At 46.2% G+C, this 26,685-nt stretch overlaps 1 protein-coding gene across 1 annotated transcript; it reads right to left on the bottom strand.

Annotated features, from left to right (window-relative positions):
- Window positions 1-1,618: 1,618 nt before the first annotated feature.
- Window positions 1,619-25,553, bottom strand: NR1D2 (nuclear receptor subfamily 1 group D member 2). The gene is made up of 8 exons (XM_071429365.1): window positions 25,246-25,553; window positions 21,617-21,877; window positions 19,579-19,667; window positions 18,613-18,757; window positions 16,412-17,028; window positions 13,009-13,194; window positions 9,026-9,236; window positions 1,619-4,677 (listed from the first exon to the last, which is right to left on the bottom strand). Exons 1-8 carry the CDS (start codon window positions 25,259-25,261, stop codon window positions 4,481-4,483), a joined length of 1,722 nt encoding a protein of 573 aa, XP_071285466.1. The 5' UTR covers window positions 25,262-25,553; the 3' UTR covers window positions 1,619-4,480.
- Between the last annotated feature and the right edge of the window lie 1,132 nt (window positions 25,554-26,685).

Below are 26,685 nucleotides of genomic sequence, written 5' to 3'. Positions count from 1 at the left end.
GGTACAAACTGCTCTGTGAAGGAACCTGGTGTGGCAGAGCAGTGTCTGCACAGAGGAAGGTTTTTTTAGTGTGAATGGGCATTTTTTTTCCAAACAACCCAGAGTGTGCTGCTTGTCAGCTTACACACACACCTGCTCAGCTCCTCTCTTGCTGGTGATGCATCTGTGTCCTTGGCCAACTTTCCTGGCCAGCAAGCACAGCCTCTGCAGTGCTTTCAGCAGGCTGCCCATTGCAGCTCAGTCAGCCGCCAGGGGCGGCTGCCTCCAGGCTCTCCTCATACCTGGACCTTCCTCCCTCCCCACTCCAAACTTCAACTTTAAATAAAAAAAAGTAAATTAAAAGGGGGGGGGAAAGGCGGCATTCACTGATGAAGGCTCTTGCAGCTGCTGGCTGAACTCATCAAAGGGGAGGAAGTGCCAATTACTTCCTTGTAGGAACTGTTTCTGTAATCACAGCGCTCTGCGGTGGAGCTGCAAATGCCGATTCCCTCCCGCCCAGCACAGCCCCTGGGTCATGAGCCACAACAGCAGGCACACCCTCATCACTTGACACTTTCGCACAGGAACGCTCATACCTCTGTTTTCCTTGTGACAGTCACCGTTTCCTGGTGGAGTGAGGACAGGCCAGGCTGCTGCTGTGGGCAGCACTGCAGACCCAGAGCCCAGCAAACTGCCCAGAACAAGCACAGATGCTTCCTGCTCCCAGCCCCAGAGCATCTTGCCACACTGGGAGGCTGGGAGAGTGAGGGGAACTGAGTCACGTTTTTGCTGGGAAATGTCTGTCCTGCCCCCACCATTTGCTGTGGTAAGGCTCTTGCAGCCAAACAGGGAAGCATTACTTGGGGCCCAACCACAGAAATTCAGGAAGAGTTGAGAAGGGCTCTTCCCAAGGACCTCCCAGGCTCTGGAACCTCTGTGCTTTGTCACACTATTCACAGGGGCTCAGACTTCACGGCAACAAGAAAAGCCATGTGCAAACGTGGCACCAAAGAAAACATATCACAAAAAAAAAAAAAAGGCTTTTTTGTGCTGTTATTTTTTTTCCAATGCTGGCAGTAATAATTTTGTTCAACTTTTTTTGGTGTGCACCTTTTTATAAAAATACCAGTAGATACATCTTCTGGAGAAGCTTATTTCCTAGAAGAGTCCACACTGTAAACTAGGAAATGAAGCTGGAAAAATAACAGATCTTTGCTCCTCCTATTCTGCTTTTTTGTACACTTTATAAACGCAAGACTTGTCTTAACTAAACAGTATTTTTTTCAGCTTCATTCTTTAGCGTCTTATCTTCTTCTCAGTTCTTCTCAGTCTTCTTCTTCTCACATTACTGCAGTGTTTAAAATAACTATTTTAATGACACACCCCCAAAAATCCTGTAACTGTGGCAAATGGAGTGCACCAGAAAACCCCATCCAAACACCTGGGAAGGCAGAGCAGTAGCTCACAGAGGGAGGTGCTGGCTCTCTCTCCCTGCTGCTGTGCCCCAGCACAGCCCCGTGACCTTAGAGCAGCTGATGTTCTCATCCAGAAGAGAATCTCTTCTGCTTTGTTCATCCCAGCTTGCTGTCCTTCCCCCCAGACTTCGTACAGAAAAATACAAAGAACACAGACACACAAGTTTAGCTTGCTGACATAATGCCCATATTTAATCTTTTAAAACAAGAACAAAATCAAGAATAAAATCAAGAATAAAAATTTCATTTAAGTCATACAGTACATTAATCTTTCAGCAATGACCCAATCTACAGTACTCAAATGCCTGGCATGAAGCCTATTATCTCAGCATTTAACAAGTGTATAACCAGTGACACAGTAAAAGAAGAGCTCACAATACACAGCTAACACAATGAGTTTAGATTTTCTTCTAAGAGTCCAGCTAGGGTTTGTAATACATGGGTCATTTTTGAACCATACTTTAATCAGCTTTTTGTTCAGTCAATCTGTTTGGGGCTTTTTTTTTTTTTCTGTTATGTGAGTTTTTCCATTATGTACAGGAAGATTATTTCAAATGAAATTGCACAAGTTAGAGTATCTATCTATAGGCATACATGGTCAATCTAACTAAAAAAATTTAATAAGCAGTAATTACTCAGTCCTGGTTATACATTCCTAAAGGCTTAATAATACAGTTTTAAGAAGAAAAAGAAATAAAACAAAACACAACAAAACACAGCTGTAGGGTGGCAATCTCTGTAAGAAGCCTTCTTCCCTCCCGAAACAACCAAGGGCTAACTGTACTTTCCATGTTTGAAATGGGGTCTACAAAGAAGTCATTTCAGCAAATAAACAACAAAAACCATGTGACTGTGTCCTCTCTAAAGTCTGAATGGTTCGATGCGTAATTCAGTGAAGCTCTCAAACAAATAATACTGGTAGGATGCAGACTGTTAACAGAAATTAGGACAATATGCCCTGATAGAACATTTGGGTAGCAAAACTGTTATGTATGAAAGGGCCATTACCCAGTGGTTAAAGCAGCTTGAAGCAGGACAGCCCTGCCAGGGGAAAGGGTGGGCGCTTCTGCTCCTCAGCCAAGGCTACAGCTGAATTCTCCCCACCTCTTACCAAGCACTTGCCCTGCCACTCTCAGCCCCTTCCTCCTGTCTGAGGTGGAATCCCCAGCCCAAGGGCCAGGGGAGCACGGCAGGGTGTGAGCCCTCCCTCTTCCCATCCCAGATCCTGATGCTGAGCAGCAGGCACGGGTCTGCTTCTGCTGCAGCTCCACCACAGGCAGGAAGGCTCCTCTCAACCCACCGTGGTGCAGGCAGGAGCTCTGCAGGCTGGAGGCTCCCTCCATCCTGGCCCTGACTGCCAGGAGCAGCCGCTCTCCCAAGAGCAGCCAAACACTACAGACCCCTGAGGGCTACCTCTAAGGCAAGTTAACTGAACTAGGGTGATGGAGCATCTTCTTCCCACATTAGCAAAACATAAACGCAACTAACACAACTGCTTTGACTTCTTTTAGTCTCTCTTTTCTGGTGCCAGGTCCTGCTACAAATGGAAAAAAACCCATAGAGAGCTGCTTTCCTAGATGGAAAAGCAGCAGAATCTTATGCCTTGTGGATCGGCCCTGTAATTTGCTACTGGCATAAACAACAAAAAAAAAAGTCCCATTTATTTGGTTGGTTTTTGTGGTGTTTTTTTAAGGAAAAAAAAAAAAAAAAACCAATCCAGACCATCTAATGCACCTTCTCTGCACATCACACACGCTCACATGCACACACACCAATGGAGAGCTCCAGAAGAACAGGCATGGGAACCACAAAGCCCAGACGGGGAAAAGACATGGGGAATCTCACATTTCTGTTTTCAATTCTCATTTAGCAATGAAGCAGCAAAATGATGTATTGCAAGAAATAAACAGTCACAGAACACACATACACCCGAATGCAACCATGGATACATTTTTCCCATTTTTTCTTTTTCTGACAGACATTGCTATTAATCTGACAGTTTCTTTCTGGCTGTGCTGAAGTTTTTGAAGAGCATCTGGTGCTTATTTAACCTTTATCAAAACACAAGAACCTCAGTGGCAATGGACAATCCATCTCATTAGTGCCACAAACAACCATCTCTGCTTGAGATTCTCTACAAAACCCTTCTGGAAGTTGAATCTGACTCTGCCTCTTTAGTGCCACTCTTGGTTGTTGCTTTTATTTTTTTTTTAAATTAACAAACACAGCATATTAATGCAAATTCGATGTTTTCTAAAAAATGCTCAGATAATTAGTTCAGCAATATGCAAAGTGCATCTATTTGGTTCTTTCCATAGATCACCTTCTGTTTTAAGTTTAAATTCCTTCACAGTTTAAAATATTGTGAAGAAATTATATGTATACTTTATGTATAGAACTATTTATATACATACACATATATACACACAACTCTGTACTTTATATAGCCATAAACACTCACTACTTAACTATTTATATTATATACACATGGCATGAACACACGCTCAGTGAAGAGTTGGTGCAGGCTGAAACCATTCCATCAGGTTTAATGGAATAACAACAGTGAAACCATGAGTGAGTTATCAAGAGACACAGACATACATCTATTAGATAAGTGAAAGACCAATTAAATCAGCTCTTCCATTTTCCTATTAGCACAGGATTGTTCCCACCCCATTCCACGCTCCATAAGCACATACACAACTACTCTGCATTCAGTTTAGGTGAGAGGGCAGTGGTGGTTCTTTTTCCTAGATGAAAGAAGAGTCCATATTCACTCGGGCTCACCGCAGCCTCTCCTGCAGGAGTGGGCACAGCTGGGCCTGGATGCCGTGCAGGATTCCAAAGGCTGCGCCGCCGCCAGCTGAAAGCACCTGCCAAAGCTTTATTGCATGGTTATGGGACAGCTATCAACTGTTCACAGTCTGTGAACTCTCTCCAACAAGTGGTACAACTGTATAAATACATACTTTAGCACAAAACAGTTTAACACGAAGCAAGTCCAAGTACAAATGAGACCTAAAGGCCTATGGGTGAACTTTAAAGGCCAGCAGTTCTTCAGAGTGCATGTTGTTTAAGGAACGCAAGTCAGGTAATTTCAAAAGAAGTTTTGTGAAAATAGAGGCTTCGTTTGGGTGATTTTTCATAATTAAGGTCCTTAATGCACGGATTAGTGTTTCCTGAAGTGCCTCCACAGAATTGACATTTTCTATTCCAGAGCGATCTAAACAAAAGGGCAGGGTGAGAGGGAGAGAGAGAAATTTAAAAAACAGGAGGGTAGGGGGAAAAAAAACTTGATTGAACAGATGTAGCCTGCAACATAAAACCAGGGCAAGAATCCCTTACTAAATTAACAAGCACAAGAAAAATCAGATACTTATGCCAGAAGTTTTAAATCACACCCCAAAGGTCTTTCAAAGGTTATTTAGCATTAACTTTTCAAAGTACTAAGTTCATGCCAAACTGGCAGCATTCAATCACTATTTCTGTGATCCCTAACCCATGTTTCCAGAGGATGACAGATTGAAGCAAATGTTTAAATATGTTGCTGAATCACAACTTTCAACCCTAGGAAAAAGACAGGGTGCGTGAAAGTAAAAATTTCAAACGTTTCTTAAAGCTAGATATAGATAGAATCCTAAACTTAAACTGAAGGTTTGAGGAGGAAATCCCACTCTGGACAAGCCACAGTTGTTATCTGCACAATGGAATTCTCAGGGGCAAAGGGAGTACAACCCTTCATATGACTGGGCACTATTTCCAAGTGTGTTCTGAAGCACTTAAAAAAATGAAACATGATGCACCCAAATATTCCCAGCTGAGGAAAAGAAGAATGTCAACATCAAGACAAATATTATGTTCTCACATACTGCACTCCCACCACACCTGAAGCACTCCTTTCAAGAGAGCTGTATTTAAGCTGAACACACCTGGTATCATTAGGTGGAACCTCAGTAAGCGGCTTGAAAGGATGAATTTTTAAGTAAAACATCTCACCACATAATCATGCACAGTAGCTGGTTTTTTTCCCAAGCTGTAGCTTCTTTTCTTAAACACTATGTAAATTCAGCAGGGCACACAGACAGCCGAGTGACTGGCACAAACAGAAATGTGCTTTGATGTGTACATGTACTTAAGCACTTTGCAGAACTGGGACGTGGAATGACAACAGCTTTCTGGAGTAACACTGAGTCAGATCCTACAGAGTGGGAATCCCTTCCTTCTGCTGTCAGTGCCAATCCCATCAGATTGCTCAGGTGAACAGGCTAGGAAGTCCTCCTGGACTACTCAGTGCAGTTCCCTACTGCTATAGGGAAAATGATTACATAATCCAATTAAGGATGCATCTTGAAGCAGTTACATGCGTTTTGTTCCTTTAGGAAGATTGTTCCAGAATCTTCAACAATTAGGAGCTCTGGTTACTATTAAACAATTTTTATTAGCACACATTCCACTTTTCTGTGAACACTGTCTAATAGGTTTGACAGCTGCTGTCCAAGAGAACATCAGTGAGGAGAAATCTCTCTGCCTTCATTTATTAAATGATCTCTCCTGCTTGTCCCCTGCTCTGCAAAAGCTTTGCTCTATTCTGAGCAGGTACAGTGACATTTGCACAGAACATGCCAACAGAGTTCCACAAGAGCTCTGGACAGTGAGAATAGCACTGCCTTGCCTCTGAAGGTGGAAGAATGCAGCCCAGCCTTTCCTGGCTGGCCCGGGTGAGTTACTGTGGCCTCCTCACTTCAATTACTCCAAGTCTTTCTACCCCCTCTCAGTCACTTCCAGTCGCTCCCAGTGGCCAGCAGAAGATTTTAGTATTATGCCAGCAAGGGAGAATAATAGAGGGTGTGTACTTCATATTCTTCTACCACAAAGCAAGACCCTTAGTTAAGGGATTATCTGCTCTCTAGACCTGCACAAACCACATTCCTTCAGCTTTGCTTCCACCCTGCTTTTTCCTCCTCCAGTGGCCATGATCCACCTTGCTACCTCTCCTCCATCTACAACACATCCAGCCAACTGAAGCCAGAGGTGAACCATTCTTTTAATTTTGGAGCAGTACCAAGATAATTCCTCAGCACCACCCAAGTGTGAGCCTGCTTTTTCTTCCTTTGCCATATGACATGGGAAGGAGAGGATGTACAGAGTTACAAAGTCCTTGCTACTACCCCTGCTTCTTCTGTACATGCTAAATACTACTCCTAAGAGTGGTTATTCATCCAGTGTTAAGTGGAGATGTCTCTCACAAGCAATCTTCTAACTAGCAGTATTTAGAGACTTAATTTCTTTTTCCATTGGTGGGTTTTGGTTTTTTCTTAGTTTTAATCAACAAGATCTTTAATTAGTGCAGCATGGTACTTTATATTGTGGATCACCTAAGCATTCAACAGTCACACTCCCTTCTGCTTTTGGAACTGATGTAAATCCCGACTCCTAGCTCCCTTTCAGTCTTCTCTTGAATAACCTTCATTCTGATGAAGAAGTCATAATGGCCTTTTTCTTCCACTTCCAGTCCTTCTTACATTTCTTACATGGCACTTTTCCCTTTGTCTGCATCCCAATGTCATTCTCTCTGATCCTGTTCTTCAACTCTTCATCTCCAATGAAGCACCACCTCCCCTTATAGGAAATTACTTTTTTGGTTACACTACTCCTCAAAGAGTGGGATGCAGGGATCTGTCTTTCAAGATCTGTTTAATCAACACATGCCCACAATCCTTCAGCTCTACAGGCAAGTTCTCTTCCTGGCAATCCCTCTCACTGTAAGCATCTTCCCCAGGAACTCTGCTGAGGCCACTTCTGTTCTTCACTACCTGCTTGAGCACAAAGCCTGCTCATTTACTCACTTGTGCAAAGTAACAACTGCAGCATTTCAATCCAGTCTCATGTAACAGAAAAGTTGCTCTGAAAATTTTTGAACTCACATTTATTATCAGGGTTAGCCTTGTGTCTGGAATACAGCCCCAACATTGGCTAATAAAGCTGTACTTTATAAAACTCTACAAAATTTTGTGAAGATGTCCAGGAAGGCTGTGATCAGACTGCAGATCAGATCATGAGGCAGCTAAGATAGATGATGATCTGAAAAACCCTCAGCAACTGCAAGAGGCCTGAATACCAAACACCTTCTCTTTGTCCTGCTGCATGGCTGACACCACATGCTGCACATGTTACATGCCATCCCTCAGCTAACCCCTGCTGGGAGCTGGCAATCAGCACAGTGCATTAAAGGCTGGGGAGATGGCACTGTGCTGGAAGCACATTTAACAGAACAGATACAGCCACTTAGACTGAAAACAGGTGGCACAGAGATTGAGATATTCTAGGACCCAGGAGCTGAGCAAGCAAGAAGAACTGGTGTAAGCCTAGTTAGAGTGCTCAAGAAGAAAAGAGACCTGGTTGTCAGTCCTTATTTTAAAGGCTGCCTGCAGTTCTTGTCAAGAATTTCCAGAGTCTGGAAAGGCAACTAAGACCTCAGGTTTCTCTCTGTTATCTGAACATTTTCGTTAACAGATTCCATGCTTCCTTCAGATCACAGAGCCATGCTTCCTTCACACTGCCATTTGTTCTGGCTCTTGAAGCTTGCTAATTCTGTGCTACCCTCTGTTCATCATCATGGCTCACAACCTGAAGAAGCGACAGCTGCCCTGTCCTGTGCTGTGACATTTCAGCTCAGCTATGGGCAAAGCTATTAGCCTGAACTGTCCTACCTTGTTACAGAGGCCTCATGTGCCTACAGCACCATGCCTGGGTGCCCCTCCTTGGTAACACGTGGGTCTAAATGGCTCATGTGAAAGGGGTGCCCTTGTTCAAGGAGTTCAGTGCTCCCCAGCTGCTGCCTCGCTGTCTAAGCGGGCACTGCGAGCATTCCTGCTACCTACCCCTAGGAGAGCTTCCTCCCCAGCAAGCAGGGATTCTGCATCTTGCATTCCAGGCATTATATGCAGAGCTAATGTGCCTAATTTGAGGCTTGAGATAATACTACAGAAGTAGGTGCTTAATCCTTCTTTGAATCTGGGCCAGGGTGTTCTGTCTATCCAGGGACTGAAACAAGATAGGAGGCCGGTGAAGATGTCAGTGGATTGGCAGGCCTTTAGTGGAAAGAAGTCACGATGCAGATGATGGGGCTTTCTTGCTGACATAGGCAGAGATCAAACTGGTGGATTTAGACTTAAGTAAAATACGCAATAGACTTAAATGACAGCACTTGGAAGCAAAAATACCACCTTATCCAAAGACTTATGCTGTGCAAGTCAGGAGTAATTTCAGTGATGCCGTCCTGTGAAACTTAGAGAAGCCAGACAAATAGCATCTAAATGGCCATGGAGCAGCTATTTCTTTTTGCATTATATAGAAAGCAGTAGAAAACATAAGCCCATTGTCACCTTTTTTTTTTTTAAGGTAATATTAGAAACACTAGGTATCTTAGAAAGTACATTACAGGCTGCTAGTACCTTAAAACCTACTCAACTGCACTTATACATGAAATAACAAGGTATACATTTTACAGAAAACTTTTAATAGTCACACTCAATTTTTGGCAAAGGTGCAAGGTAACTTTCTCTCCTTACCAGCAGATACCAGGACAACCGCTGTAAACAAACTCATCTCCTCATCACTAAGTTGCAGGGCATTTAGTTTCTCACTAAATTCAAACATTGAGTTGAGCAGATCACCAGCTCCCATTGAATGCAAGTCATCCACACTGTACTTCTTGCCACTCAGGAAGGTGACAGTACGTTCCTTTGCATCAAACAAAGATGCAAATCGTACCATTAAAACCTGGAGAAAGAAAAAGGAAGAAAAAAAAGAACAACAAAACCAGATAAATGGAGGTGCATTTGTAGAAAAGCCAAAGAAAAAATTAAACCTTTTAACATCATTCAAAGTGTCTCATTAACCATTCTAAAAGCATTCTGTACAGAAACTGTCAGCATGCTATTGAGCTGCAAAACACAGTGCAAGCTCTGGCCCCGTAATCGGAGAGAAACAAACAAGTGACAAAATTAGGGAGTGGATGCAGGGGAGGGGCTACAGCATATGAAAGGCAGGAAAATTAAAATTTAAGCCTCAGACAGCCTGAGCCACACAGACCATGTCATTCATAAATATGCCAGTAGGACAACTTGCTTAAGCCACACAACAGCCAAAGGCACACAGAGCATTAAAAGAAATGTTTTCTTGCCAACACTCATGAGGAGCAAAATAAAGGTACTGAACCAGATTCTCACTTGGCATAAAGTGGAGCAGCTCTATGGAAACAATGCTGATTTACACCACCTGATGATCGGGCCCTCTAGGCATTCTTTGGAAAAGTACCATGCCACATCACTGTACCCACAGGAATGTTAGTTAATGAGCTCTGCTAGAAAGGAGCCACATGTAGAGCTTTTAAGAGACAGGGGAAGCACAGCTTGAGATGGCACCTGGTCTGCTGCAACTGGGAATACCCCTTTAGTACAAGCACCTGGGCTGGAGCAGTTGAAGTGTGCTAAACTTACCCCTTTGGGCTGAAATTTCTCTTGTGGTTTCTCAGTTGTACTGTGAAATGTTTCCCTCTGGAATGGCTTGTAAAGTTTCATTTGCTCATGTTCAATAACCTTATTTATATTTTCAAGGTTTAAGTTGCACAGAACAACTTTCTTATTTGAAGAAAATGAACTAACTGGCACTGGTTAAAACTTCAGACTCACTGTAATCTCTTGGTGTGACAGTTGTCTCTTCTCATTTGCCCTATTAACTGCATGAATTCAAATGTTTACTACAGGTGAGAGGAGAACCAGGTTTTCCAAGACTAGTACCTTTGACAAGCTTAAAGAAAGGAGTGTTCAGAACAAACAAAAATATTTGAAAATTCAAACACTGTTCATGCACATTACACGACCTGCTCCTGAATTTAATGAGCCAAACAACATGCAGCAACCTTGATGGACACAGGAGCACTACGTACTATTCACTTTTGTCAGCTAAGCTATCTGTCCTTTGATGACATTAACTACAGAGTGCAGAAACCCAGATGCAGAAGCCATCAGAATACAACAGAAACAGGCAAAGGGCAGGCAGACAAAGCTGAACTTGTGCATTAGCACAGACCCACCAGGTATCCAGCAACCTTTCAGTTCAAAACGGTATTCTCCCTATAGAACTGGGCTTTAGAAACATCTTTAAATAACAGGAGCAACCAGGATTAGTGCTGATATTCAAAACTGAAGCCCATAAAGTTGTGCTGACTTATTCTAAGGTAAAGACCTCACCTACTTCAATGCCACCATTCTAAACAAAGAAGAACAGTTTGGACTATGGCATAGCGCAGGATTGATTCATCCCATTTCACTTCAAACCAGGGTGCACGCTGAGGACACACCTGATCAATCCTATCACCTGACCACAGGAACACAGGCACATAAAAATCTCCACTCTGGGAGGTTGCTTGATCATGTCCCTAGCAGCTATAGTCAAATCTGAGTCACTACTCAAAGGGATCCTAGGGCCTTGTTAGCTCTACCATCAACTACATGTGGAGGGGAGGTGGAGAAGGGCCCACTCAAAACCAGTCGAGTTCCTTATTTTAGGCTCAGTGCTGTTTCTGAGCTGGCTCTCAAAGGAAGCCATGCAAATGCCACCACGATACACTGAGCTCCCCAGTACTCCCAGTTCTGAGAGACCTTTACAGCTTGCGTGTGTGTGAATATAAATATAGCTGTGCAGCTTCTGCACCAACATTGCCTCCATGTGTCCTCTTACCCTCACAGGAACAGGCACTCCTCGAATATGACCTGCTAAGAAGCACAGTGCCAAGCCAGCCACACCAGACCTGGAGGCAGCACTTTCACTCAGGTTCTTCTATTAACATGCAGACATTGGAATATCCTGGCTCAGTTACCCAGAAGACAGAAATGACCTTGGACGCACCAGGCTTTCAAGATGCTTCTGCCTCTATCGCAATGGTTTAGTTAATCCTGTGGTGGATTTTTTTCCACTGTTCTGCAGCCCTACCTTTTTTTTTTCCTGTTGCTAAGATGCCACATAGGCCTTTAACTGCAAGTTGTAGCTCACTAACAGGAATCATTAATGTTTCTTATAAATAAGTGAAAAGTGACAAGCATGCAGCCATACATTATTACTAATTCCCCTGGATACAGAAACCTCCTTATCAGCAGTGCTTGTAAACCGGCAAAAAAAGCATAGGAGTGAGGCCTGAGAAAAGCTTCAGGTGAAGCAAGGCCAAGACAAAATGTTTTACTTGCAAAACATGAAGGTTTGGCTTTACATTATAGGGACAGTTCAAGCCAAATTTTTCACTCTCCTCCTCCTTTGCAGAGGAAGGAACCAACATTTTTGTGAAAGGTGAAAGTAGCGAAGAAGTAAAAATACAGTCCTTTCACTACAGGAGTTGTAGATGAATATTAAAAGAATAAGTATAACAGAAAAAAATACATGACAGCAAAATGAAGGAAACAAGAAAACTAATAGACTCCAGGCAACAAGTCTTCCTGTATAACTTGTATCTTCCAACCCAACAATTATCCATTTTAGAACTGAGCTGTATAAATGCAGACAGAAGACCCAACACATCACACAAGAAATTACTTCATTTCAGGTAAATATAAAATCCAGCATCTCTCTTTGAAAGAGTAAATCATGTGAACAAGAGCAAAGGCATCACCAATGTTACACTCCCCAGAAAAGCACAGTAACACCAAATACTTGGGACTTCGGCTCCTCTGACCCTCTCTATTCAATTTCACATTTGAATATTTATGAAATGTGTTCTCTCTACTCAAATTTCACACTTGAATATTTATGAAATGTGTACGGTCTCCAGCAGACACAAGGGTCTGGAAGGGCAACTAAAACATGATGTGAAGGTCATCTAGTGAAGGTCACTAATTATAAAACAGCACCAAGCTCTGTGGTATCATTTCCAAATTAATACCACTAATTCACATATACGTCATGACCACAAGTGGATGCAATTAACCACGAGGACCTAGTGGGATTAGTCTAGAGTAAGTCAGGCTGCAGCTGGCACACAGCACCTACATAGCTGCAGCAGTACACCTATTTACCATTGTTACTGCATTGGACATGGGTGCTTCAGACACTCCCAAGTTGCCACCTAAGTGGTGACTGGTCAGGATTGGATACTCTGGCTTTTGCAGGAAGCAGAGTGGCACAAGGAAGGACATGCAGAGCAGTAAACACATTCCTTGACAAAACTTGTAAGTCAGTAGACAGCTTTCTAACCTATCCACCCTTCCAGATGCAGTACAGCTCCCCAGAGTAAGCAAAGGTAGCTAGAAACCCATAATTATGCATTTATTAATGTCCAGGAAGGAGGGAAGAGTAGAAGGGCTGAGCAGTTTTGAGCTCAGTGGAAGAAGGACAGGCCACCAAAGTCTGACCAAACAGATCCCTCAGACACCATCACCTCAAAGCATCCATGAACAAGGTGGTTTCACCTGATGCACCCCAGGTCTATTTGGTTCTGTTTGTACAGGGTCAGATTGATGCACAGCTTGTCAGGTTTGCAATACACACACAGTGGTCTCACCTCAAAGGTCCCAGCCTTCAGAAGATTGACCTGGTCATGCTGGGAGAGGTCTCGGAAACCTGGGATGCGCTTGGCAAATTCCACCACTTCCTTTACTGCAGGAGTAAAACTCATGGAAAACTCTTCCCAGATTTCATGGCCAGACTTGTTTGGGTCCACATGAGGAGTCTTACTCATTGGGCAGACCTGATGTTTGCAAAACACAAACAGAAAACAACTTTTAAAGGTATCATCATTCCAAATACTGACAAATACTCAAGAGAAACATGTTGACTATTCAACAAAAGTCTGCAATAATGACATGGAGGAAAAAAAGAGATCAGTATTCATCAATCAGTTCCCAAAGAAACTGTATTTCTTCCCCTTGCTTTAAAACAAACAAAAAAATCCATGGAATTTTTAGCAATCTGTTTATAAATTTGTTAACTCTGGAAACTACAACATTGTGTACTGCAAAAGACCTGACACAACCAAGGTTAAGCTATTCTTCCCTGATCTCAACTGATCTGCTCTGACATCTGAATTTCCTTTTACTTGTATTATCCCTGTAATTTCACAGTAAATTGCAATTTCACAATCAATCAGTTGCAATCTCACAGTCACTACGACATTCATTCTCCTATCTTTCTTGTTCTGCAGGCAACTGAAGTGCTTCAGTCAGGGCGACAAAGATGCCTTGGTTGCTCAACACCAGAGCAAGAAAGCGAGCCTTGGTTTCCTGAGTCACAGGTTTACACCCTCATTACAAGGATAACCCTCTTCTGCAAGTTTGCTTTTACTTGCAGAAAGGAGAACACCAAGGAACTGGTATTCCAGTATTTCTCAGTCACAAGATGACAAAATGCTCTTTCTTTTATACAAATATACAGCAATTTTTTGTAGGAAAGTCTGAATCCATTACACTGAGATCAGACATATCAGTCAGGGCTGACTGCCAATAAATTCCCTCTGCAAGAGCCAACCAGAAGCTCTGCGATATTTTCAGTTCTAGCTTCTAAAATTTACATCTTTTAATGAAGCTTAAACCTTTTAATATTCATTTCACCTGTCACCATCAAGGACAAAAATTCCTTTTAAGTATTCCTCACAAGTATACTAAATGGTGTATGTAATCCTACATAATGTCAGCAAAACAAAGAGAAAACAGTGAAATAGATTAGCAATTCCTCAGAGCTGTGCTGTTTTTTCAGGGCATCTTGAATACGGTAATTGCCGAGCAATTCTTTGCGTGGGAGGTCCTAAGATTACAAGACTATAATATTTTGGCAAAAGAAAAAGTCTAGGCACACAACCAGAAGGACAGCAGATGCCAACCACTGCTCTGCCTGTGATATTGCAATGGTTCACACATAGGTACTGTTATAAATACAGCACTTTCCAAAAATAAGGAATCTCTGGTTCAGTACCCTGATCTGTAATGGACACAAAAATCACCTTAATTTCTCATTCTACAACAGCATACCCTTACCCACAGGCACTCAGTCCCAAGGGGAAACTACCACTTCCATACCCAGTGCATTGTGTCTGTGGTCTCCTGATAGACCTCAGCCCAAGAACCAGAATATTTCAAATTAGAGGAGACCCAAAAGGATTGAGTCCAACTCCGTGCTCCTTTTAGAACCACCTAAAACTAAATCATATGCCTAAGAGTGCCATTCAGGCACTCCCTGAACTCTGACAGGCTTTCTATGGAAGCAGTGGTCAGCTTGTACAGTCACCGGTTCTCTTCAGAGGAACCTCTTCAGGAATGACCTGTTCTGCTTTTCTGGTTACAGGGATATTGAGTAAAAATGACCAAACCCCTGAACATCTGTCTCCATACAGGTTCAGAGCCTAATTACTTGCCCTTATTGCTGATGACTCATTTTGGTCAGATTCTGAACTCACTGAGTTCTTGGGCAGAACCCTCATTCATATCAGGGATGTGGGGCGGGGAGGGGGAGCTGCAGTGCTCTGCTGGATATGGTTTTGTCTCTTCATCACTGATTAACTCCTGCCTGCAGCTGCCATGCACAGGTCAAACTGACTGGTTGAGTCTCTGCAAGGCAGCACCACTCCCTGCCCGCCCATACTGACAGGCTTAACCTCTGCTTCTCAGGAGTGCCAAGAATGCCGCTGTAGTGACACCACATACTTTCCCTGCAAGGAAGAAAAGGCTGGGAATTATTATTTGCTATGTTGCAGTGCCTGGAGTCTGCAATTAAGGTCAGACCCTGCTAGGGATGGCATGGTCTATATATGCAGTAGACAAAAAGATCTTTTTTTTTTTTTTTTAAGAAAAAACCAAAAAACCAAAAAAGCCCCCATAGAAATGCAGCATCAAAATAAACACCTTTACTGTGGAGACCTTTAGGGGGTCTTCAAGAACACGTGAAGGATCTTCACAAAGTAGGAGGCAGAGAAACACTGGCAGCTCAAGTACATCAGAAAGGTCAGGGGCTCGCGCTTCACACCAGGAGCGCAGGATGAGAACGAGGATGTTATGTTCTCTCATCCCAGGCTCCAGCGATAAAGAGAAGGACAATCTATTTTAAGGGGCTTACAGAACTGGTTGCCTGAATGGCAGAGAAACAGCAGGTGCAAGGCAAATGAGAGGGACCTGTTAAGCAAAGGCAAAAAAAAATCCCAACCAAACCAAACCAACACCCATATGCATAAAACCAGGAAGCATCCTTGTAAGGAATTAAGTGAGAAAATGCTCTAGCAAAGTCATCTAAGGTACCCAGAAGCATGTCCAGAGCCTCACTGGCATAAGTACTACAGAGAAGACCCTAACTCCCTAAGAGTTTAACTGTGCATCTTCCTCCTGCCTCTGTTCAGATCTGAACATGTTCTACAGTGAAAAGGATGCACAGCCTGTGGGCCTCATTAAAACAAAACAAATCAAAAAATCACCAAAAAAGCAGTCTACCCTGCAACAGAGATTTTAGAGCCCATAGTAAGGCCTGTAGACTGGCTTAAAATCCTCGCCCTGGGGTTTGACCCCAGAAATTTGCTCTTAAAACCCTTAAAGAAAATACAATACCTCTGACTGTATAGATTATTTGAAAGTAATGTCTCCAAAAGGATCAAGTGAAAAGGGGAATTTATAAACTCCTGTTTTCATTTTAAAGACAAGTCACATAAAAACCCCATGACTTTTTTTCAGCCAATAATCTTCGATGTTATTTTACTTTCAGTTAGCTAAAAACCAAGCCAAGAAACCCCATTAGTAGTACGATTTCCAATCCTTCACACCTTGAGCCATTTTTGTCCTTCATCGCAATTTGCACTATTAAACTTGTGTCACCCTTTAAAGTTTCAGCAGTTGTGCCAACTGCGTGCCGCTTCACTGACTATTGAGTCACAGCTGGATCACACCCACCAACAGCTAAGTCAAATCAAACAATTGATATCAATATACCAGATGCATTCTTCCTCCAGTGCTGCAAGAGTAAGTGGCGTTCTTGTTTGGAGAAAAGCCATCTTCTGGGATCCTCTCACACATTCGCTGAGTGTAACCACTGGTGAAGTTCATGCAGTGGCTGTTTGTGAAGCACACAGGGTGCGCACTTGGATAATGCATTGTGCTTCTCCCTTTGTACTGTCCACCAAGGTGCTGCTCCCTGTCAGGGTACTGAGGGCCGCCGAGGCCACCAACACAGTGCTCGCTGCTCAGGATGTACTGCTCGGTGCTTTTTGACACCCTCTCCCCACTCTGGGGCTGCATCATCTCTGCTGGGTTTTGGGACTGTTCTTGGTTGTACATGAAAGTGTCTTTGTGAGCCCTGGTGACCATGCCGATCACCTCCTCCTTTGCCATGTCAGCACTAGGAGGGGGAGAAGGGCTTTTGATGGTTTCTCGCTCTTGTTTGGGCTTGGAGGAAAGATCTTCTTGAGGTGCTTGGTCTTGATGTTCTGCCAATGCTTCGCTGGGCAAGTGACCACTGAACTGACTGTTCATCATGGTTTTCATGGCACTCTGCATTTCAATCAACATCCTCTGTTTTTCACGTTTGGGAATACGGCCAAATCGAACAGCTACCGAGGTGGAGAAACGGATAGTGGTGGAAAGGGGGGGAAAAAAAGAAAGACAAAAAGAAAAAAGTCAGTCCTGAAAGTGTTAGCATGCACATGCAAAATAACACACCCCAACAAAAAATCCTGCCTTTTAAGGCAAGATTTTAACTGCTCTTACCAATACTACAGCTTGGGTATTACCAGTGAATCAAAGAGCTTTTGGGGCACAGGACTGGCATGAATACAAATGTATGCCATTGTTTAGGGAGAAGGCAGCTCTAAGGAACACAGTCTGCAATGCCTTTTCCCCCTTTGCCTCAAACAATAGTTATGCATTATACACATAGTTGTGTTAACTGCAGAAGTGTCTTTATTAAATCAGCACACCTTCATGAGCTGATAATTAGCTGAATGTAAACACAGTTCATATCATCTTTGCATAGAAGTCCTACAAGAGAGGTCCTCACAGACCAATTACGTAACTTACCAAAACAAGAGAATCAATGCTTGAAGCTTACCTTGGGAAATTTTCTTGGTAACTTTGCCTTGACAAGGACACTTTCTGCTGGCAAAGGGATGGGCATCATTGTGGCTGCAGCACTTTTGACCCTGTCCTAGGGAATCTACAACTGCCTCTACCACCCTGTCCAACCGCAGCTGCACATGGGCTTATAACCAGTTTCGACTGATGTAATTATGCAGTAGTCCATCATTAATGTAACTAAGTCTCTTTCATTAAAGCAGGTGCAACCTTGTGCGCAAACAAGCGCCTAGGGGATGAAATAACTCCTATGCACGACAAGAACTCAGAACAATTATTTAAAATAAGTTCTGGCACTCCACCCACTAAATTATTAACAGCCCGAGATTCCTAGTTCTTGTGAAACAAACACCCAGAGAAAATTTAAAAGTGAAACAGAAGGAAGAGTTCTGGTTGTGGCAGTAAGTTGTAGCAGACAAATGAACTACACTTGCAGCATTATTTATTAAAATGGCTTAAGGAGTGGACAGCAAGCAAGGTGGTCAGAGACACAGACCAATATCAACATTTCCTCCTTGCCCTTCCTCTCCCTCTAAGAAAAGAAAGAAAGAAAAAAAAAGAGCAGATACATGCTCATCCTGTGCACCCAAAGCTAACTCTTTAGGCTCTATGGTGACTGCTCTAAAGCTATCAGGTTGGGCAGAATTCCCTTTCATTGAAAAAGCAATAGTAACAAAAGAAAATAGAAAAAAAAAACAAAGACAAAAAAAAAGAAAAATATGAGTCTTGTTCAGATTCAGGTAGGATACAGCTGTAAGTCTTAACATTAAACCAAAATTGAGACACTTGTTACAACCATCCCCCCTAGCAGGCCACTGCAGCACATCCCACTGCATCAGCTCCACAGGCAGAGGTCAGCTCTGCAGCTGCCTGCAGTACCACCTCACCAGCCCAGGACACTCATGGAGCAAGAAGGCAAGCTGAACTACATGCTCTCAGACAGGGAACTTCTCCTTAACACTAGTGCTTGGCTGCATTATCTGCCATTAAGACCCTCAGCAATTGTTTTTGAGGTGGGCAGCAGATTCCCTCTCAGAGGATCCCTGCTCAGTACAGGAACGTACCATCTCTCGACATCCCAACAGACAGGCATTTTTTGAAACGACACTGCTGGCATCTGTTCCTATTCATTCTCATTATAGAACAGTTGTTATTCTTCAAGCACTTCTTATACTGGATGTTTTGCTGAATGCTTCTTCTGAAAAAACCCTGTAAACAAGCAAAAAACCCCACAACTATCATTACAGCACATGTCAAACCCTTCCATCAAGATTCATGTCTCTGCGAGCACGGTAAACCTCACTGCATCACATCAGCAGCTTCAGAGCCATCAGCCCCAAGAGATTTTAAAGAACTTGGTACTCCTCATGACTTACTTCCCCTTTGTGTGTGATCTGTATGTAATGTGAACTAGTTATGATTTCTAATTACAGAAGATGCTAAGTTGTTCCCTGCAGAGTCAGCACCTAAGAGCAGAGTATCTCCAATATTACCCCTATTGCTGTACCAACAGTTCCTAAGACATGCTCTCAAACAACTTTGACATCAAGTGCAAAGGTGGGAGTCAAAATAACTTATTTTGACTTCCATCTCTGCAGTTTGCAATGTTACAGATTACAAAAATACATATGTAGTTCTGGCTTTCCTTGTGGTAAAGAATTGCTTTTCCAAAGCTGTTTTGTTCTGTGTCCCAGCCCAGGTGACAACTCACACCCACTATCTCTTAATGCCATTAACATGCACATGTCTTGCGTGACATGGTCCTTACCACCTCTGCTTCCAGTTCTTGCTCTCTGCTGTGCGCTCCAAGTCAGGCACGATTGGACAAGGGGTGGGAACAGAAAGTACTGCAGAGTCTGGAAAATGCTGTATACTCCTAAGTGGTTTGCCTGTTCCCTACAGCTTCTGCAACTTCTCATATTTAACGGAGAACTATACCAAAATCTGTTTTGGCAGTATCACCCCTTTTTCCCCTATGGGGAGAACTTGAGCATTTCACCAGCAGAAAGGTGAGCAGAAATATAGCTCACCTTGCAGCCCTCACAGGCATGAACACCATAATGAAATCCTGAAGCGACATCTCCACAGACTTTGCAAAGAAGAACCATGCCATTAAATTCTAGAATCAAACAAAAAAGTCAAGGATATAGAAACCAGTGACAACTGCAGGAACACATTTCCAGCTTTTAAAACCTGGACTTAAATTGAAATATGTCAGGTCAGTTCAACGCATGAAAAAATACAGCAGAAGAACAGACAACATGAATGTACAAACCCCCTGAACAGTTCAGAAGGTACCAGTGCAAGGGAGGGGGGAAAAGAGGACAAACACGAAGCACTCAAACAAATAGGGAGAAAGCACACATTCACTGGGCTGTCAGAGTAGCACTGCACTCAGCAGCAGAAAAAGAAAGTCTGCTTACATTTAAGCACTTTTAAAAGGACCATTCAGTTAACTAGGCCACCAAAGTTCAGGCTCAATCTGTTTTTTCCATCAGGACAAGAAAGCCTATGAAAGGCTACAGTTTCCCCAACAGAGATTAAACACTTTTTCTTAAAAACCAGAAATACTAAAGGACACTTTAGAATATATTCAACACTGGATATACACTGTACCTATCTGGTAACAATTTAGGATAACACAGCCATATCTACATGTGTAGAGACCACTCATTTGAGTGCATATCCAGAATGGCTTGCACACTTGAACTTGAAAATACCTTCTCAATCCCATAAAAATGCTCATGGTTTGGGTTTTTTAAGTTTCTCCCCGGCTATTTTATTTCAGCTTGTCAATAAAATTTTTTGCAAGTCCTAAGTGCTGGTCTAACATGGGTTTCACTGAAGCCAATGGGAATTTTACCAGTGATTTCAGTAACCACAAAGTTACCTTAATCCAACAGAGACAGCTGGAAATACTCCCACAGAAACATACTCTACCAGCAGAGTAACTTATTTGACATTTGGATTTCATTTGTAAAGTGGAACTAAAACCCTTTTTTTAAGGTTTTCAAAAAGAAAAAGAGCCAAACGGCAACTTTTTCTTTTTTTTTTATTTTTAACACAGTTAGTACTGAGCTAAAAAAGTTATCTATCTATCTGAACAATTTACAACAGGTTTCATTCCAGGAACCTCTGCCCTGACACCAAAAATCTAGTTACTTAAGAATTTTTAAGTAAAGGTTCTTACTAAGAACTTAAGGTAGGAATACTTAAAAAAATACCCCAAACAACAATGGAACAAAAAAACCCCTATTTGAGGTAGAACTATTAGACAGTTATTCTAGCTTCATAACAATCCAAAACAATAAAACAGTTCTGCCAGTAAAAGAATTCAGCCTCCAAAAGACTAAATTATAGCTGTTTGCTGAATCACTCATTCCAATATTTATTTTGAATCCTGCCCTTCCAAAACTGTTCAAATATACTTCTCTATCACTGATCTTTTCTGATTACCAAAAGAAGTGTGAAGTAAATATGTAGAGATAGGATTGTTGTATGCATTTTAAAAGGCCATTCTTTAGCTCCAGTTTATGAGTATTTTGTTTTTCACATCCACAGAATTATGACTTGGAATCAAAAAGATAACTGTTCCACCCACAGCTATAAAAGTATTACGCTTGGGTAATTTATTTTGTTCCTCACAGCTGGTGGGGGGAGGGAAGGTGAAGGGGCAGGGGACAGGGTATGAGAGAACAGAAAAACTAGATTTCCAAGACAGCTCCATAAATACTCCTGAAGGCAATTTCTGATTAGATCACCTTTACTTCATCACTTCTTTTTAACCGACTGTTTGATTTTCCTAAGATCAGTTTTCACTTGTGACAATTTGAAGTAAAGCTGGACTGTATTTATGGGCTGTTTGAGGTTGGCAGCAATGGGACCCCCATCGTATGAGCATTTGTATGGCAATACCTTATGCATTACCACACACATAATGCCAAAAGACAAACATGGAGGCTTTGCTATGCACCTACACCACAAGCCAAAGGGAGACCTGGTTGTAACACACGGGGCTGTAACACAGAAGGGGAAAATGGTGTTTTCAGGAACTGGCACCAAACATACTTGTGACTCCATTATGGCCTTTTGTCAAACCAGCAACACTCGACTGGTTTGTTTTAATAGTCTCCTCCAGCCGATCGCTCTTGGGTGCCCCGTCAGAGCCTTCACTGCTCCGGCCATTGCATCCGCTTTCCGAGGAGGAGCTGTTTGGAGGAGATGGAACAGGCGAAGAGGACGACTGGAAACCGCTGTCTGAGCTCTCGCTGTGACATGAGGCTGGGCTAGATGCCGAGCTCGAAGAGCTGATGTAAGCTATCACACCCCCTAAGGCAAGAAAAAAAAGGCAGCATGTAGTGACATAACCAGCAGACATGCACCGCTGCCATGTGAGCCACGCCGTGACCCAGCACCACCAGATCAGCCATTACGTGCTCCTGGGAGCACTCCTTGCCCTCCCTCTCTCCCTCAAGCTTGTTTGTCTCCATTCGTTTTCTACCGCTGACCTCCCAGTCTGCCTCATCCCCTTCTCCCATCCTATCAGCCTCCTCTGGTCCAGGCCAGGATGAAATGGCATAACCAAAAGATGGAGCAACAAGCCATGGTGCTGGAAGGATGGGGCAGCAGGGAGAGGGCATGGAGTGACCCAGAGAGGGTTTCCCTGGCCACCCTCTGAGCAGAGCTCATCTGGAGCCAGAGCCAAGACAGGATCTTACAGCGCTGTGGAGCCAGAATGCAAACAAGCTAGGTTAGGGACAGAAATAGGGCAGAGAGAGACTTCATGCAGGCTACACGCCAGAGGCACAGAAAGGAAGGGCTGGGAGGTGCTCATGATGCAGAAGGGAAGGGGGCAAGGGAAGGAAATAGCACTGCAGTCTGGTTAGCCTACTGAACGCCATTTGTCCAACTGCAAGCCTCTAGCCTTTCTAGCAGCAGCTGAACTCCGACTGCCAGGCTGCTATTTGCAAACAGCCTCTGTCCTGCCGCGTCTTGCAATCTGACACACTTGAGAATCCCTCCTATGAAACAGCTTTTTGTCCTCAGGCAGACCTGGGAGCAGTTCTGGCTTTTCACAGGCTCCTTCTTCTTGCTCGTAAGCAAGAGAAATTGTTTGCACTTCATATGAGTTTGTCTCCAAGACTCAGCATTTCAAAAGTCAACATAAAAACATTTGATATTTCACTCAAGAATTTCAAAAGCCATAGCCATGAAACTGTTTAAATAAATTACACTCAGTATGTTCTACATTTTATGCCTCTATTGCTCAGTAGACTCTCTTCACTGATGACTCAGGACACTGCAGCAAGGAACCCCACACACCAGTAAGAATTCAAAACTTTAAAAGGGCCATGCACTGCTTTCCTTTGGACAAGAAAAGCACTGGTGTCTGTAGAATCCTTGATCAACTGAACTGGCAAGGCAGGCAGAGCCTGTAGCATCTTACATCAGCCATACTCTCCTCACAGATAAAAGCAGTGGTATTATACAACCCTGGAAACACCACTGCTTGCAGGGACCAATTCTGACTTACAAATAAATTTTCAGTACTTTTATTAGACATAACGGTCCTCTTAGCGCCTCTGCAGCAGCAAAACTGGCCCACTTCCTCTTCAACATTTCATTTTTTTCTACCAAGGAAACCCTTGGCAGGAGGGTTCCCTAAAGAGCACGCAGCCCAGGAGCTCCTGGCAGAGCTGCCTGGGAGCAGAAGTCAGACTAAGGGGCCATGTGACACGTGCAGGACAGACAGACTCTGCTCACGTTCCCAGACAGCAGTGTCCCTGCACCCTGCCACACGGGCTGGTCCCGCGCAGATTTTTTTTTTTTTTTTTTTTTTTTAAGAAACCCTGCACACAGCATAGCACGCATTCCGGATCAGGTTTTCGGAGAAAGGAGGATTGGCAAGGCGGGGGGGGGGGGGGGGGGGGTCATGAGTTCAGCCAGGGCATGAGAAGCAAGGCATCATCAGGCACCCGTGCTGGGCTAAGGCACCACCTGTTTGACAAAGGTCTGTGCCATCCCCCAGCGGCGCACGCGTCTCTGCCAGGTGCCAGGGCAAAGCTCACTGTTCACCAGGCCCAAGGGAGGCACCGGGCTTCCCAGCAGGCGCCATCCTTATCGGCAGGGGCAGATCGGGACACGCAAGCACAGCCAGCCCCTGCAGGGAGCTCCACGTTTCTCCACGCTGCCACCGCGCCCCATTATCTTTAAACCCTGCTCGTAAAAGAGATGCTCTTTTCCCTCAAGGGTAGGGCCAATGTCACAGAGGAGCACAGAAAGTGCGTGCCTGTGGGGCAGTTTCACCCCTCTTCTCCTTAGAGATGGAGGAGCTCCAGAGAGCTGGGCTGCTCTGGCACCCTAGAGAGCTTGGCAAGCTCTCGCAATTCCTCGTACTTTCTGTTATTTTAGAAATTACACTTCCCTGTGAACCCTGCTTTTGTTTGGTCAGCAGTCAAAAGTTGACTCTCACGCAGAGCACAGGGTGACATGTCAGAACAAAGAGCACAGACACGGAGCACGTACACGTGCACAGGGATGCCGGCACTCCGCAGAAAGGGGTACCGGGCTGCTCGGTGGGGGAGGCAGCCCCGGTGCTGTGAACTGCCCGGGATTTTCCTAGGGAACCCACCTGCCGGAGGGTGGTGAAATGAATCCTTTGGGCTACGCGGAGCCGCGCTACTGCTGCGGCGGCACCGCCGGCTCGGTGACAAGGACCCTTTGGGCTCTACCTGGCGGGATTTACTTTAGGGATGGGGCGGGGGACACCGCAACCTGCTGGTGTTCCATTAACACAGATCTGGCAAGCGGTAACGCCGCAGGGGCGCCAAGCAGGCGGCGAACTGCCCGGGCGATCCAACCGGCCCCCGGGACGCTGCGGCTGCAGGGGCTCCCCGGCGGGCACCCCCGATCTCCCTGGCTAACAAAGCGGGAAGGGAGCACGGTCGCCGTGCCCGCAGCCGCCCTCCCGCCTCACCCCATTCCACCGCACCGGGGCTGCGGCTTTTCCCTGCCGCGGTCACGCGGCGCCGGGGCTGGAAGAGCCGGGCCCGCCCTGCGCTGCCCCCGGGCCGCCCCCTCCCCGTTACACAACACCACCCCCGCGCCTCGGGACGGGCCGCGTGCCGCCGCCGCCGCACACGGCCGCACCGCGTGTCCCCCCGCGACCCCGCGCACTCCCCCGCACCGCGCCGCCGGCCCGCCCGGACCCCCCCGCGCTCCCCACCGCGGCGGGGGCGGAGCCGCGGGAGCCGCGGGGGCGGGGCCGCCCGGCGCTGCAGCTGCGGCGCGGCCCCACGTGTCCCCGGCGCGCCCCCGCCGCCGCCGCCGCCGCCCCGAATGTAGGTCACCAAAACAGCGGCCGCCCGCGCGCCTCACGTGTCCGCGCCGCTCGCCGCCCCGCGCCGCCGCCCCGCCGCTATTATGCAATGCGCGCGTCACCGCCCCGCGCGGCCAATGAGCGGGCGCGCCGCGCGGAACGTAAACACAGCGCGCACATGGCTCGCCCGGCGGGTCCATGTGAGGCGGCGCGGGGCCGTCCCGGCCACCAGCGGGGCCGGGGCCGGGCAGCGCCGCCGCCCGCCGCGCTCCCCCCGCCCCGCCGCGCCCCGGCCGACCCCCGCCCGCATCCCCGCGCCCGCCCGGCCCCGCGGGACCATCCCGCACAGCCGCCCCCCGCAGGGGCCGGCCTCGCTTACCCGCGCTGACTTCCATGGCGACCTCCTCCCGCAGGGGCACGGGCGGCGCCGCGCTGGGTTCCGCCGGGCCCGGCTCGGCTCCGGTCGGCGCGGCGCGGCTCCGCTCGGTCGTTGTCTTCCCAGCTCCGTATTCCCGCCGCAGCCCTACATGCAGCCGGCGGGAGGCTGGCTGGCAGAGAGGGAGGGAGGCGACCGCGCTGTCTCCTGTCAGAGCAGCGGGTGCGCGTCCCCGCCGCGGCGCCCTCCCCTTTACAACAAAAGCGCTCTCGGGGAGCCGCGCAGAGCGAGTGCGGCACCGCCGCCCGCCCCGCCCCGCCTCTGCCCCGCCCCGCCCCGGCGGCCGCCCCGCCCCGCCCCCGGCCGCCCCCCTCACCCAGTGACACACTTTCCGCGCCGGCGGCACCGCTCACGTGCGGCGGGAGCGTGCGGCAGCGCGGGGCACTGCGGCGGCGGCCGCGGGGGCAGCACGGAGCGGGCTCCCCCCGCCCCTCGCCGGGCGGTGCGGCGGGGCAGCCCCGCCGCGGTCACCGCCGCTGCCGCAGCCGGAGTGGCGCTCGCCCACCGCGGCCGCGGGGCAAGGTGAGGGGCGGCGGCGTGTGTCAGCTGCTCCGGCGCTGAGCACCGGCAGGAAATGCCACCGCTGTGACTGCCGCAGCTGACGAGCTCTCTCCTATCCCGACACGGGCATCTGACAGCTCCCAATTCCAACTGTCAGCGCTCCGTGCCCTTTTAACCGCGTGTTTTCTCACTGCCGGGAAAAGGGAATATCCGGGAAAGACCCTTCTCGGCAGCGCACACACACCGCTGCAGCCATAGTCTGTCCCTCTGCAGCCATAGGGAGAGGCCATCACACTGAGTTGATCCCAATCTCCGGCTCTCCTGTTTTCTGCCAGGATGTGATTTAGTAACTCCCAGAGCGATTCCAGCCTCTAATACCTTATACCATGCAGTGATGTCCCTGGGAACAGACCCCCCGCAACGGGGGAGGGATGCGCCCCAAGAGGACCTAAAGCAGAGGGTGTCCCCACCGGGGTCCCCATACTCCCGCTCCCGGAGGAAACCCACGAAGAAAATGCACCACAACAAAAAAGGGATCAGAAACTTGAGGAAGACTCTCCATTAAACTAATACAGAGCCCAAAGTGAAGCTCTGGCCTTCCCTGACCCCGGGGTTCAGAGGCAGATGCGTGGCTTCATGGACTATATTGATCTCCAGACTGAGAGCGAGGCAGTGGAGTTAAATGAGGTTAACCAGTGGAGGTTAAATGCAGCTAAATGTAGTTTACTGCCTCCTAATTTGGGTGAGTTTCCTCTCCTCTCAAATGAGGTAAACAGGTCAGTTTGTGTGAGCTTCATCGCTTCTCGAATAAGGTAAGAGGGTGAGTTTTCCCATTTTCCTGTGCATGGTCAGCAGTTGGGAGGCATACAGCTTTCGTCTTGG

The sequence above is a fragment of the Agelaius tricolor genome, unplaced genomic scaffold (genome assembly GCF_023055355.1).
Source record: "Agelaius tricolor isolate 1412-34295 unplaced genomic scaffold, bAgeTri1.0.p SCAF_6, whole genome shotgun sequence".
NCBI classification, from domain to species: Eukaryota; Metazoa; Chordata; class Aves; order Passeriformes; family Icteridae; genus Agelaius; species Agelaius tricolor.
The sequence above is the reverse complement of the archived record's forward strand: the minus strand, read 5'-3'. Positions and strand labels throughout refer to the sequence as shown.